General features: G+C 35.9%; 1 protein-coding gene across 1 annotated transcript; it reads right to left on the reverse strand.

Moving 5' to 3' along the window:
- Positions 1-1,615: 1,615 nt before the first annotated feature.
- On the reverse strand, positions 1,616-13,616 carry LOC116992833 (T-cell receptor-associated transmembrane adapter 1). Its single transcript, XM_033052841.1, has 6 exons — positions 13,537-13,616; positions 8,223-8,333; positions 6,594-6,630; positions 5,165-5,226; positions 3,819-3,877; positions 1,616-2,670 (listed from the first exon to the last, which is right to left on the reverse strand). The coding sequence occupies exons 2-6, from the start codon at positions 8,323-8,325 to the stop codon at positions 2,386-2,388; spliced, it is 546 nt and encodes a 181-aa protein (XP_032908732.1). The 5' UTR covers positions 8,326-8,333; positions 13,537-13,616; the 3' UTR covers positions 1,616-2,385.
- Between the last annotated feature and the right edge of the window lie 572 nt (positions 13,617-14,188).

The raw sequence follows: 14,188 nt of genomic DNA on the forward strand, positions 1-14,188 counted from the left end.
TGCAGCTCACACAGGTAAGGAAGGTAAGTTTGTTTATTCAACATAGCAAAATTGTCTCCATGACGATTGCTTTGAAATAATTTAAAGAGGTCATTCTTGGAAAATCTATAAGTCTTGGAAGATAGGATCATGCCAACACCACGTTTTCCTAGCAGTAGCAAAAAAGGGAGAAAGACTTTGTATTTTCAGAGCTGATCCTGCCACACTGTGTGAGTCAGCAGACTCTTAGTAGTAAAAGTAAAATAAGCAAAAGTCTGTATTGTTTTTCCTGAAAATACTGTTTAGCCAGGTACATTTGCAGTGATTATCAAATGCTATAGCTACTGCTGGAATACATCTGTCTCAACTTACAAAGATGTCAATGGTGCTACCTGCTCTCTCATATTGAGTTCCATTCTTCTACCCTTCCAAACATTCTGCTTTTTCCACCGTATTTCCTCTTGTTTACTCATTTTTTACTGTTCCATTGAACTTGAATATTAAGCTTACTGTTAATAAAAAAAGCTTTACATTACTTCTTTGCTATAAACGGGTTTTTTTTAAGGAACAGTGAAAAAACAGATGAGGTTACTGAGACAGTATAAACCTAGAACCTAGCACCTCCTCTTATGTTTTAGTTGAAACTTGGTTTATGCATAAAGAATTTAACCAGTATATGATAGTTTATGTAGGTCTTTTTCTAATGTCTTGATAATTTTCAACAATATTGAACATGTTTTTTCATGTAAGGATTCAGTAGTCACTTGAAAACTACCCCAAAACTTGTTTAAAAAATTATGTTGTTAGATTGCTTTTTTAAGCAGAAGGGAGGGTAAAGAGCCAAAAGAATAAAGCTAAATTTTAATATGGCAGCATTACAAATGCTTTAGAAATAGTTAATAGGATATTAAAGATTATCCTGTCTGAGAGCCACAATCAATAATTTATTGGAGGCAGTGATTAAATGTGGAAAGGAAGTGTGTGTGTGTGTGTGTGTATAGCGAATATCTACAAAAATGCCCTGCTCTTTGAACAAACTATGTTGCAAGGGAAAGCAGCTGATGAAAATTGGCATAAACACATAGCTGGACTAAACAATGAAGACTGAGATTAGAAAGGAAACGAAATGTGCTTAAATGCCATGAAGTGGACTTGCTGTTACACATACATTCAATGAGAGAAGTGGGTACTTCATTTCCATTAAATTAGTTATCAGACTAAAATGATAGGTTGAAATTAACCATTGATTGATTTTGTTTTCCCCACAGATTTCTCATCCCTTGATGTGTCCATCCATTTCTGCTGTTAGAAGGTGTTTGCTGTCTGTACTATGGACCTTTTGTTTCCAACTCTATCTCTTTCAGGACCTCACAAAGTTTTAGGGCTCTGTGTGCATCAGTTTCAAGTTCCTTGCCACCACTCTGTGGATTTTAAAGGCTCCAATATCCTGTTTTTTGAGAAGGTGGAAATGTCTGACACCTAGAGGCAGACATATTGCATCAACTTGCTTTGTTTTCTGCTGCAACTACTTAATGACTCACAGAATATAAAAATAGATACCCACTCTATAAACATTCCCATTTACAGAATTTAGTCTTCAAATGAATGTGAGCGGTAAGTGAAGGACTTGGGGAAATAAAAAGCTCTTACTGTTTTTGTACAACAGTAAGGATGGCAATGGAAAACCCAATATGAATGTAAACATAGAGTGTTAGAAGGAAGAAATCCTCCCTAGATTTATTGTTATTGATGGTACTTGATAATATCTTTGTGGACCCTTGAATACAGCTGTATACAATATTACACTAGTAGAGGAGTTGAGATTTGAGATGTAATGTAGTATTGTTACAGGAAAGTAAAGGTGTATAAAGATACTGTTACGTTTCATGAGATGTACAATTACTTTAAATCAGCTCTTAAATTATTCTCCAGTCATTGCCATAGACCAGTGGCAGTCAGAAAGTTCACAGTGTGGAGCAGCAGACAGCTCTTAATTGGTAAAACAACTAATCACCAAGTGTGCAAGTATGAAACAATCTCATTTCAAAAGTATTGAAGTTAATATAGAATTATACTCTGCTAGAGCTCTGCAGACAATGAGGAATTCTTTTAGAACTGCTTGAAAGCTGATGATTGTTTAAAACAGGACAAATTTTTGCTGGAATCACTACCATGTGAATGCTGAGCTACCAGCTTCTGTGGCTCTTTCAAATTGTCTTCTGAAGGGCAGATCCATCTGAGTGGCAGTTGGGACCTATGTCTTGCATAGTCTATAAATATGCTTGGCAGACAGTTTGGAGCACTTAACTTACCCATTTCATGCTGTTTAGTACGTCAACTTTCCAGAATATTATCCCTAATCCTTCATTGATCCTCCAGAATGAAAAAGTAAATCTCACTTTATGGTTACATTTTTGGTTCATTGCATATTCGGTTCTCCCCTTTTGTGTTGTGAATCAAACCCATTAATCTGATGGGATCATCATGAATGGCTTCTTCTTTTGCCGTGTTTTCGGCAGCCAGCTGCTCACTATTCAGGTAAATGCTAACTTTGGAAGCCACCATGGGGTTAGATGATCTTTCTTCTTCATCTTCTTCATGTGAAGGATCTTTCTTTCTCCTTGGTTTTCTGCATTTTCCCTTGGCACTGTGATCAAGTGAGGCATAACACATCTGATTGGCAGACTCCACCTAAAAGAAAATTCACTTTAATGTTCAGTAGTTATCCTTACTTTAAATTTATATCTAAGACTTCAAGTATGTCTATAATCATAATTCTACCTGAAATTTGCCTGAACTAACTGTAAAGCAACTCATTAAAAGTACAAATGATTAAGCTGCGGGAGCATGGAAAACAGATCAATATAAACTAATGGTAAATTACTCATAGTAGCAATATGGAAAAAGTCATTAAGGTATCATTGGAAAGATTCTCTGTGGGAAGGAGGGACGTTTATGTAACAAGTCCAGGTTCTTTGGGATGCAAGACATTATTGATCTGGTTTTCTTCTCATTTTTTCTATTTTTTTAGTCAGAATCCAGTTATTAACAACATTATTAACAGGCTTTGTGCAGAAAACCAAAGATGGATGATTTTTGTCTACATATACAATCTCATTTCCATTGCTTTTTGTAGCAATGTGTGCTTTTTGTGTCTTTCCCCTGGTTTTTTGTGCTTTTCAAGCCAGACCATCAATGACTATTGACATTGGAATGTCTAGATTTAAAAAGTTGGTCTTTACCTGCTGGAAATACCCTGTGAGAGAGTCTGAAAATCAGTCCTTATGCAATACAGGGCAGTCAACTCAGGAAATTGATGCTAGGAATGCTTCAATTACAGGTAAATTTCATTTGAAGCTTGTGTGCTTTTAGGCATACAGGTATCTCAACAAAGGATAAATCAATAGAAAACAATCTTTCCTGATTAAGGCATATAGCTTTTGCACTGGACAGGGGAAAACCAATCAAACTTATAAGCATTAAGTGATGAAGCTTGTGGTTTCACTTGGTTGATAACCAAACCAGATAAAATTATTTCTTTACATAAGCCATGGTTATGGATGCAAATTTAATGCCACGTGATCTGCATGCCTGTGGCTGAGCTTCATTATGCTGTATTGTGTGGAACTGAACTGTCTATAATTATGCTTCCTTTTTAATGACTCAGATTGAATGGAGGGTCAAGTTTGTACTGAAATACCTTGATGAACTGAGATACTAATGCATGGTAATTTTTGTGAGAGTGTGAAGATTTTTTTATATATTGTTATAGGATAAATGAACTCTGAGACAGACCATATTACCCTAATTCAGAAATCCATAGCTAAAATTAAAAATACCTGTAGCTGGTTAACTGGTCTTTGAGGCTGGGACTTCATCTGCTCGTAACAACATTCTTCTGTAATTTATCAAAGTAGAAAAATCTTTATTGAGACATGCTACTGAGTCTTAAAAGATCAGACCAACAGATTCTATTAGAAAATGCACTCTCCCCAGTTTGCTTTGGTAGGATGTTCGTTTTGAACTCACACAGAGATCTCTCCCTCTAATTATAGAAAGGTAAATAGCTAAGAAATTCAGACACACACTGTGAAAATGAAAATCATTTTGTGTTCATATGAAGGAGAAGTTTCTCATTATTCACTGTATGGGTATCATTTTAGAGTGGTGGGAGGACTTCTTGCAATTAAGAGGTAGCCACACACTGACGAATTTTTCAGCACAGGCAGCCTTTTCTTTGGTTGAGAAAGAGGTTGTGAGTTGCAGCAACTGGTGAATTAAATTCTATTCCTGAGTCTACTTCAGTTTTTCTGTGAATTTAGTTCTAGTTATTTTCTCATGTTATATCTCATTTTAGCCACCAGTAGAAGAAATTACTTCCTCACAGTTTTCAGACTTTTACAATGTCACTGCATTTGAGTGTTGACTTGATTAAATTTATGCAAATTGTGTATGAAAAAGTTGGGTTTGTTTGAGCTTTTTTTTTTCCTGCAGTTCAAGTGCTTTAGTTTTGCTTAGCCTCAATTAAGGCTTGTAGAAAAAGTTGTGTTCTTGCTACTTCAGTACTGCTTTAACTCTATAAGGGCTTCAAGAGACAAATCCTTGGCACATCTAGCTCTTGCTGCAGTTATATGATGTTACAGCCTTTAATGTGGTGTCTCTCTGCCAAGGATTAACTTGAGCACAGTAAAGCAAAGCCAAGCTGTCTGCCCACCATTCAGCTGCTGGGCTTCAGCACATTTGTCAATGTTGCTGGTGATATGTGGATAGCCACAGCAGAGAACTGGTATGTGTTTGTTTCTGCATGCTTCTGTGGGAGCACTGACCTTGGACCGTGAGTAATATGTGCCTTAGATTGCTTTTATAGGCATGGATCAAGCTGTTGTTTCAGTTAGTGCAGCTTTACATTTAGGCAAGCTCTTTGTTTTGAGATACTTGGCTGAGCAGGACCATATGGACTGTAAAAAATCAAATTTGGTATGAGATCTGTTCTCATAAATAGTAGTGCAACATGAAGGCTTGAATTTCTATCCCAAGTATCTTTTAATAATTTCAATTATATCAATAATTAAAAAGATGTCGATTCTCAAGTTTGCCATTTGAGAGATACAAAAAAGTCAGTCCTTTTTTAATCATATATTTTTATAGTCACTGAATAGACATATGTTCCTAAATTGAAGCTTACCTAAAGCATTTTGATTGAGATTGCCATAAACAGGATAATCTTCTGTGTCATAGCCATCATAGCTACAAGGGGAATGAAAAAATATTTTTAATTCACAGAATATGCTTCATTTAGCACCTCCATACTCTATTCTATTAAATTTTTATGCACATATGCATAAAAAGTGTGTGTGTGTATCTGTATATAGCAGATTTTTTGTGATCTTAAAACAAGACCAAAAGTATTAGAAGGGGCAGAAACGGCAGTGTGGTTATTCTCAGGAGAGATTTGTTACCTAGCCCAGAATTGAACTCTCCTTTCCTGTAACTTCCTTAAGCACAAAGCTAATATCAAGACTATTAAACTACAGTTAGAGGTAGAGTAAGAAATATTAATGATCACTGAAAGGAACCCAATTCATGTCCTCTGAGACCACTCTGCGATACAAACTAAAGCACCACATGTGTCTTTTGGGGGGATGTTCTTTAAAGGTCCCCCCTTGATTCAACTAAAATGCTTCTGTCAACACAAACAGAGAGAACTCAAACCAAGTTCAGTTTTCCATTTTTAATTGTATGCTGTGTTTCATTACCTGGTGTTACTTGGAAATGTTTCTAGGTGGGTCTGTAGAATGAGAATTGCTAGTGGGGAGCCCTGCGTAGCCTTTCTACTGCACCCCTACATTGTGTCTCCTCAAGGGGGTGAAGTTGTGCTCTAACACCACCTTCAGGGGTGTTTTTCATCTGAACAGGCGGTAATAGACAAATAGAGACTTCCCAGTTTCAAGAAAAATCGAAATTATGAATTAGTTTTGGGTGACAGGTGCAGGCTTTTGTATTTTTGTTTCAAGGGCCTTTTATATTTGGCTTGAGATGAGACTTTATCCATTTCTGTTTTCTGAAGTTTGGGCTTGGTTTGGGTTTTTTTTCTGTATGGCATAAGAGAGAGAGAGAGACTTGAAACAGATTTGTGTAACAGATCATGAGGTATCCTGCAGCTGTAAACAGACTGTTTTATTGCTTTTGACCATGTGTACAAGATGGTTATGAAATGTAAATACATGTAAATTATTGCTCTACAAGTATTAACTATCAGACTATAATTTATCAAATAAATTTATAATTTATTATGAGAGCTGAGAGTTCTTTTAAATCACTATGGAATTATTAAGTGATAGATAATTGTGGTTTAGCTCAATATTTTGCACTTTCAGATAAAATTATAGTTTTAGCATGTAATTATTTCATTGTTGATAAAATGACTGGAGGATGTATCTCACATGTAAATTTTTTTCCCTGGGTTTTTTTTAAAACTTTTTTCCCACAACCAACTTTTCCAGGTAGATTACATGAGATATTGAATTTTCCTCTATGCCATCCCTCCAAAGCCATCTGTCATTATTTATTGCATATTTTACCCTTGCCAGTAAGAAACTTTTTATACAACTTACCTTGGATTGTTCTCTTCATAGTCTTTATGCATTTTAGCTGGAAAATGTGTTTTAAAAAAAAGTTGAGAGAAAATGAAACATGTTGCTTTAGAACACTTCAGATAATTGTCTCAACAGGCATGCTTTTGATTTTGTTTTAGAGAATATAGTTGAAAGCTCTGGTTTTCAGGTTCTTCAGTTGTCCCTCTACTTTTCTCAAATACTTTTGTTAAATACAAGAAATGTTTATGTTATGGCCCTGTGCTGTAAGCCTCTGTAAGGCGGCAAAGTCTACATTAGTTTACAGTACCCAAAAAATGTATCATAACACATATGATTAATTCTTTATTTCCTCTACCTTCTGTTTCTCCCTCATCTTTTTCTCTCAGATTTTCTCTGTCTGGGGAGGTGAATCGTGTTAATATTACAAAGTGATGGGTTGATTTATTTTACTAGTTCTGCTGGTATGTCTGAAAAAGAGATCCTGTGATCCACACAGATGAAGAAACTGAAGCAGAGAGGCAACGACTACAAAGAGATTTCATGCTGGAGCTTGATTAATAATTCAGGAATGCCTGATTTTCTAAACTCTGCTCCAGGACTCCAGAATTTACCACAGTAAGCTCCAATTCAATGAGTAATGCAGCATCCTGAGCTAAACCCTGGTCAGGTTAGTTTTGCAAATGACTGTGGTTCTTCCTCACAGAAATACCTGCCCAGTAGCCCTAAACGACAAAACAAACCAAAAAGCTCAACCCACACCCATCCCAAAAGACTCCAGCAACTGTCTTACTATCCTGTGAATATCTGATTCTCTAATACTTGGTGAGCTGGGTTTATAAGCACATTCCTTCTGTTTATGTGGATTGCATACACAGGTGTATTTAGCCTTGTTGGAGTCATCTGTGTTGGCCTGCCCACCCCTACCTGCACAGCACAGGTACAGCTTTCCCTGGGTAAAGGGAATGGTGATGATCGTACAACTTCCTAACCATAGACATAAAACAGGTTGCTCTGGCAAAATCTGCTAAAACCTGAAAGTTAATTTCAACCAAAACCAGAGTATGACTGTAGTCACATGAGACACACATTGGTTTAAGAAATACAGTAGAATCCCATTATGAAAAGCAATTAGAATGTTTTTTTGCAAAATACACTGAGAAATAAAATATACATAAAATCTTATGAAATCTGAAATTCAAACGAGCGTTTAGGAATTTAGGGAGGAGAAAAATTTCTCCAAAGTATTTTGTATCAATGCATCCACTTAAAATAAATTTTAAATTGAAGTATAAATAATAACCAGTTACAGGAAAAGTATACTTCATAGTCAAGGAAATTGCAGGTATTAAAAATATACTTTTGTTCTGACTAATTTTTTATTTTTAAATTTTTCTTGTTCCACTGGTTTGCCTTCAGAGAATGGATTTGTGTACCTGGCTTTAACAGTGGATCAGGCAGTGAGCAATCATTCTGTATTCATACGTGGCTCTTCTAAAAATTTTCAAAAGCTAAATCCTCTCTAGTAAAATCATTCTTGCCAAAATATAACTTGAAGATTCACAAGAATCACTTTGTTGACTTCATATCTCTGAGCAGGGACGGCTTCAAACACTGAAACTCGATTCCTTACAAAGAGACATTACTTACCTTGCCTCTTTTTCATACAGTGTGAAATATTCAGTGACAATGAAACAAGCAGAGCCAAACTCAGGAAGGCCAAAACTCCCCAGACAGAAAAATGGCAGTCCATTCCTGTAACTGAAAAAAAATTTAATATTTGTGTTGTCTAACAGTTTTACTGTATACTTCATGCTTGGTTGATTTTTGCTTTCTGTAATCGAAGCTGCTATTTTGTTGTTTACTCTCTGTCAACTATTGCTATACAAGCTAGGTAATATCAAAACCAGATGCTAAATAACAAGAAAGCAACTTTATTAAATTGTTAGGAGAAAAACTGTTTCGTTGGAATTCAGCCAAAGATTAAGGCTATTGGTTTGCCTGTAAGATACAGTAAAAATCAGAAATTAATAAAGAGGAAAGTCATTTTACTGGATAGCTTTGAAATTATTTCTGAAGTTGTCTTTATATTAGTGAATTCTTAGCTAAATTCTAGAGATAGTGAAAGTAGTTCTGAATTTAGCCAAAAAATTTTGCTGGTTGTGTCTCTGAATAATAAGACTGTAAGATTTTGACAATCCCTGCAAAAAAAAAGTCAAATTTTGGTTATGTTTTCTTGCATGGTTTTCTAGCTATTAAAACCATTTATTTGTCCTTATTTTCTTGCCTGAGAAACCAGAGGAAGTGATAGTGAAGGATAAGCATCAGTTTGGAAGCAGTATTACTGCAAGGAAAAGTTCAAACAGCTCCTGGAAATTCACTTGGTAAAAGGGTCCACTTATGTGAACAAAATCTTCTTTTGCTCTAAACTTGCGCTAAGACAGAAAAGAACCCCCCTGCACGAAATCTAATTTGTTTTCATTTATTAATTCCTTGATTAACCTAGCTCATACAAGTTTTCCATCACAAACCATGCCAAAGAAAATAACCTATTTGTGACTGTCTAGTGGCCAAAATTATCAGCGTTGCTGCAGATGGCCTGTGAAAGCCTTCCTTGACAGAGGAAACAGGGAACCAAAAAATGAGTGCAAGGAGCTTGCAGCTTGATTCTTAACTTTCCCCAGAGGCATGCATCATGTTCTCTGAGATTTGGAGTGCTTGAAATAAAAGCTGCCTGATGCCCAGAGCTAATGAGCTCCTCTAATAGTGCATGAAAAGAAATGTGTAGCTGGAGCAGAGCAGTCAAGGGGCTGGATTGGACAACACTAATTCTTAATGCACTTGGTTGTTTTATGACATATCTGGATTCCCTCGGGAAGCTGACATTTTGTTTGTTTCTGAAGTAAAGCTGAGTTGAAGGAGTGCAGGAATGCACTTTTCCGTGTTGGTGGCCAGGGGACAGTGGCAATTTGCTCCTGCTGAGAAGACACAGCTTTGTTCCTTGACTGACCGGCTCCAACTCAAAACTTTCTTATAGGTTTTGTCCCTTTGTTAAGCTGGTGTTGCCAATGCTCTTTTTGTTTTGCTGCACTCTATCCCCCAGAAGTTTTTATCATGACAAAACAAGATAAGATAAGCCCTGGTATTAAAAATATCACAAATCACTTGGGCTTCTGGGATGCAGGTTTCTTTCCTGATCAGAACTCTCTTTTAAAAGGAAAGAACCAAAACTAATAAGCTGTAATTTTCTGACAGACTTTTAGGGTTGGTAGGGGGTTTTTTTGGTTTTTGTTTTGTTTTGTTTTTTTGGCACATGTACTTTCAGTGACCATTTTTTCTTCTTTTTAAACGAAACATCCTCTTTCCCTTCCTTTCTAACACTTCAGTTTTCCCGAAGGAAAGTTTATCCCTGCAATACTCCTTTTCATGTTGAAAGGCACTTTTTTTGCAATGAGGTACAGACATTCATGAGGAGAGACAGCATCCCCATGAAGCAACTCTACATCATTCCAATTTTTCAGGGAAGGAATTAAAAAAATGGGAGATCCTACACTGAGGTGATGTTATCAGGGTGCATCAAGAATCACCAGTCTTTGGAACCTGGTTGCTGTCAATTAGTCACTCAATATTGCATCCCATGCAACCTGTCCAAAACTGCAAGTCTGTCCAGGACAAGAAATTCCAAGTTTCATTGTTGTACCTAAATAATCAGAGTCATCTCTCATTCTTCTCCCATCTTTTTATCTTTTCTGCTGTGATTGGTTTCCATCCTTCTCATGTTCATTTCATATTTCTTTTCCTACACTTTTTCCAAGGAGCACAAGCAGTATTATGGTCTAAAAGAAGTGAAGAATCTGTAACTGTGATAGAATCACAGAATTAACATTGGAAAAGTCCCCTGAGATCATCCAGCCTGTGACTGAACAACACCTTGCCAGCTGCACCATGGCACTCAGTCTTTCCTGAAACACCTCAGGGACAGGGACTCCACCAGCTCCCTGGGCAGCTCATTCCACAAGCCACAACACTGTGATTCACTAGAATAAAAAGAGTGAGCAGATACCTAAAGTACAGTTATGATCTAACATTGTTACTTTTTCTTCACATAGAATGATGTCATTTATCTCTCTGGTTCAGGAATTCAATTTTTCCCCAGTGTTTCCAGAGTAGAAGGAAAACTCTTAGATTCAATTTGACTATTTTCAGCCTTTAACTGGCCCACTTTTTGTTGACAAGTATCATTTTCCTGTTTCGGCTTTTGATTTAAATTGGAATTATTATCTGGAAAATAGTAAAGGTTGGATACAATTTTTTTGTTTGTTTTCAAGTTTAAATTCTCTCGTATTTCAACAATCCTACTTCTCAAGAATTATTTAATAATATTATAGGGAAAAAAGATATTAAACTTGGATTTCTCATAAAATGTACCAATGTTTTAAATCTCATAATCTATAGTTCTTTCTTAAGTGTGATGTAGGACATTTCATGGGTGTGGCTAGAAAAGAACATTTAAATTTCTTCCCAGATGAACACTACTTAGTTTATTTTTAAATTTATTTTCCACAACACTGACTTAAACATCTGCTTGTGTTTCAGTAGAATGTATGCAAATATATGTGTGACTTCAGTATATTTTTGTTTGTTTTTGCAATACTAGCTATCTGTTTGTCAGTCAGCACTACTTACATGGGAGCAACAACAGCAGTTTTTACTTAGCCCATAAAACCATAGCAAACAACTTGATCAGAGGTGTAGTGGTGCTGTTCTGAGAGATCTATGCCATTCTAACATTCATTTCAAGCTAATCGAATTACCCAGACAAAATATGAGAAACTCCAGTTTTATATCCTAGCTTTACAGATATGCAACTCCCAGATCTTTCACAAGCCTTCTTGTCCTTATGGGTGTTTCTGATATGCAGTTTACATTTATAGCTGCATTATTTCAGTATTAACTACTCTGACAACAGCAGCATTAGAAGGAAAGCTGACGGTGTGAAGAACAATTTGTCTCCACAGATAACTACACTGTTCTCCCTAAATGTACAATAGCAGATGCAACCTCTCACAGTTAACAGGATGTGCTATAGACAAAAATATGATAAGGAGACTGTAGATGAGGAGTGAGAAATAAACAGCAAGTCTATTAGACTAAATACATTCCATTTTGAAATGGTGTCTTTAGTTCTATAATCTAATTTTAATTCTCATTCAAGTCATCTATCCTCAAATGGAGCAAAACTATATTAATCCTTTTTACACAACATATAGTTAGTACAAAAAACCAATGACATTGTATTCAGGGTGTATTCACTGTACTCATTCAAGCCATCAAATTGAAAAATTTTTTTAATTGTTGTATTTTTAAAAAAAATTAATATGAAATAATTAGGCTGATTGGGAATAGGACACTATGATTCTAAAACAATAAGCTCAAATTCCACCAGCATTATCTGTGATAGGAAAATTTAAGGGTGATACTAGCTTGTTGCAAGAAATAATATTGAGGTATTCTTAAAGCAATGTGCTCCTCTGCAAAAGGAAAAAGTTCATTATGTACCCAAAGGTTTCTAGAGAGGGACAACAATTCTTGTTCTATTGTTAGAAGAATTTGGGATATGTGAGTAGAGAAGTAGTATCTTTAATAATTATAAAGATGACAGTATTTTGATTAACTAATATCAGACTCTTTCTAGTACTAATGATATATTCTTATGCTGCTTTTCTTCCATTTCTCTTTGAAAACCAGGTTAAACTTAGATGCTACTCCATCTTAGGTAAGTTGCTTCATTTGGATAATGTTTCTACTTTTCTGGCTTTAGGGATGGGGTTACTCACCACCTCTTAGTATATTTTACAGTGTTATGAACTGAAGTTACCATATTCACACCACAAAATACAGACAAACAAAAGACATTTTAAATACGTGGTTGATTGTGCTTTTTCTCTTTAAAAGTATATTGACAACTTTTTCCACCAACAGAGACAAGACATGGGAATAAATAGAGTTTTGGTTATTTGTTCTTAGGTTTTCTCTTTACAGAGTTTATTATACTGTCACTGGAGGGCTATGAGAGAAAATAAGCAAAAAAAAAACAAAGAAACCAACCAAAAGTCTCCAAAATATTCTAATCTTTCCTGGATGAATTTCTGCTATTCATTTTATTGCAACTCAAACAAGTGGACATAATCCTGTACTCACCTGCAGGGAGTGGAGCCACATTTAACCATTTGTGTTGGATATTTGTCCTCTTAGCAACATAAGAATAGGTAGCAGAAGTGCTACATTTTGTTCCTCCTTGCTCTAATGTATTTTGTTTAGAGAATCCATCACAAAGGACAACAGGCCGCATACTTCTACCATGTTTTGTACTGGAAAGGAACGTGAGGTGAGGAACAGACAGCACCTAACTGGACATGCCATCTGTGGTATCAACATGTTATCCACACACGCAGATTAATTGCTACCAGATTTATGGAGATGGTTTTCCTCTTTCCTCATGATTTGCCTAAAAATTTGTTAAAGATTAGATAAAACTGTCTTTCCTTCCCCCTTCCAATTAAGTGTTGATATACATAATATTTTGTACTAATGGCCCTGAGAAAAAGAAACACATACGAGACAGATGAATGTTAAATTAGCATTAAAAATGCTTTCACCTGTGTGAGATTTTAATACAGGATTAATTATCTGAAAAAGATTCCTTAAACTGCAATTAATTAGTGCACAACTAATTGGTTCATAAGATATCAACTTCATACTTCAGAAGGGAAATAGCACTTTGTAAAATAAGAAGGCCCACAGCACAGAATTTTCAGCATAAAACTAATGCCAATGCTTAATCTTCATTTCCAAACCTTAATTAAAGACGGTTTAGCCTAAACCACCTCCTTGGAAGGTTTCTAATCTACCACAGCATGGTTCTACTGCTCCTATGTTTACAAGTTTAAAAGACAAGGCTTACCTGGTTTTGTTGTTTCTAGGAATACTCCCCTCCCCTTTATCCAACAGGAAATCAAGTTATGTTGGCAGATGTTGGATACTCTTTTGTTTTGAACCTGGCAGCGTGAACCTGTCTTCAGAGTTGCTGTCAATCTCAAATCCCTCCAGTCTTTTTTTTTTCACCTCCTTTCTTACAAACAGGAAATGTGGTTCAGCTTTTACCAGCAAACACACGTTCTCCTTCAGTGTTTGCCTCCAGGAGAGAATTAAAGTATTTTTTGAGTAACCTTGTATTCATTATCCCCTCATCTTGCCTCAAAAGAACATGTACAGGACTATTAATTTCATTTATGTGATGCAAACTTACTTTTGTAATATTCATATTCACACTCTAAATCTTTTTGAATTTAATGTTATGTTGGATTCAATGGAAGAATTTAGTACTTCTTAAACTAAATTACAGAACTGTTTTACCCAGGAGTGCTATGTGACTCTTCCTCTCTTGAAGTTTCTAAACCAGGTCCGAAAATCATTGCTGAGAGCCTACAGTTTAGCAGCATCAGGATTCAGAGGCAGGATGAAGGAATTATAACACTGCCAGCTCTTGAAAGTCAGATTAGAATAACATAATATCATTCCTCCATTCTTTAGAGTTTATGAATCTGGAGCCACAG

This window comes from Catharus ustulatus, chromosome 2 (genome assembly GCF_009819885.2).
Source record: "Catharus ustulatus isolate bCatUst1 chromosome 2, bCatUst1.pri.v2, whole genome shotgun sequence".
Classification (NCBI taxonomy): Eukaryota; Metazoa; Chordata; class Aves; order Passeriformes; family Turdidae; genus Catharus; species Catharus ustulatus.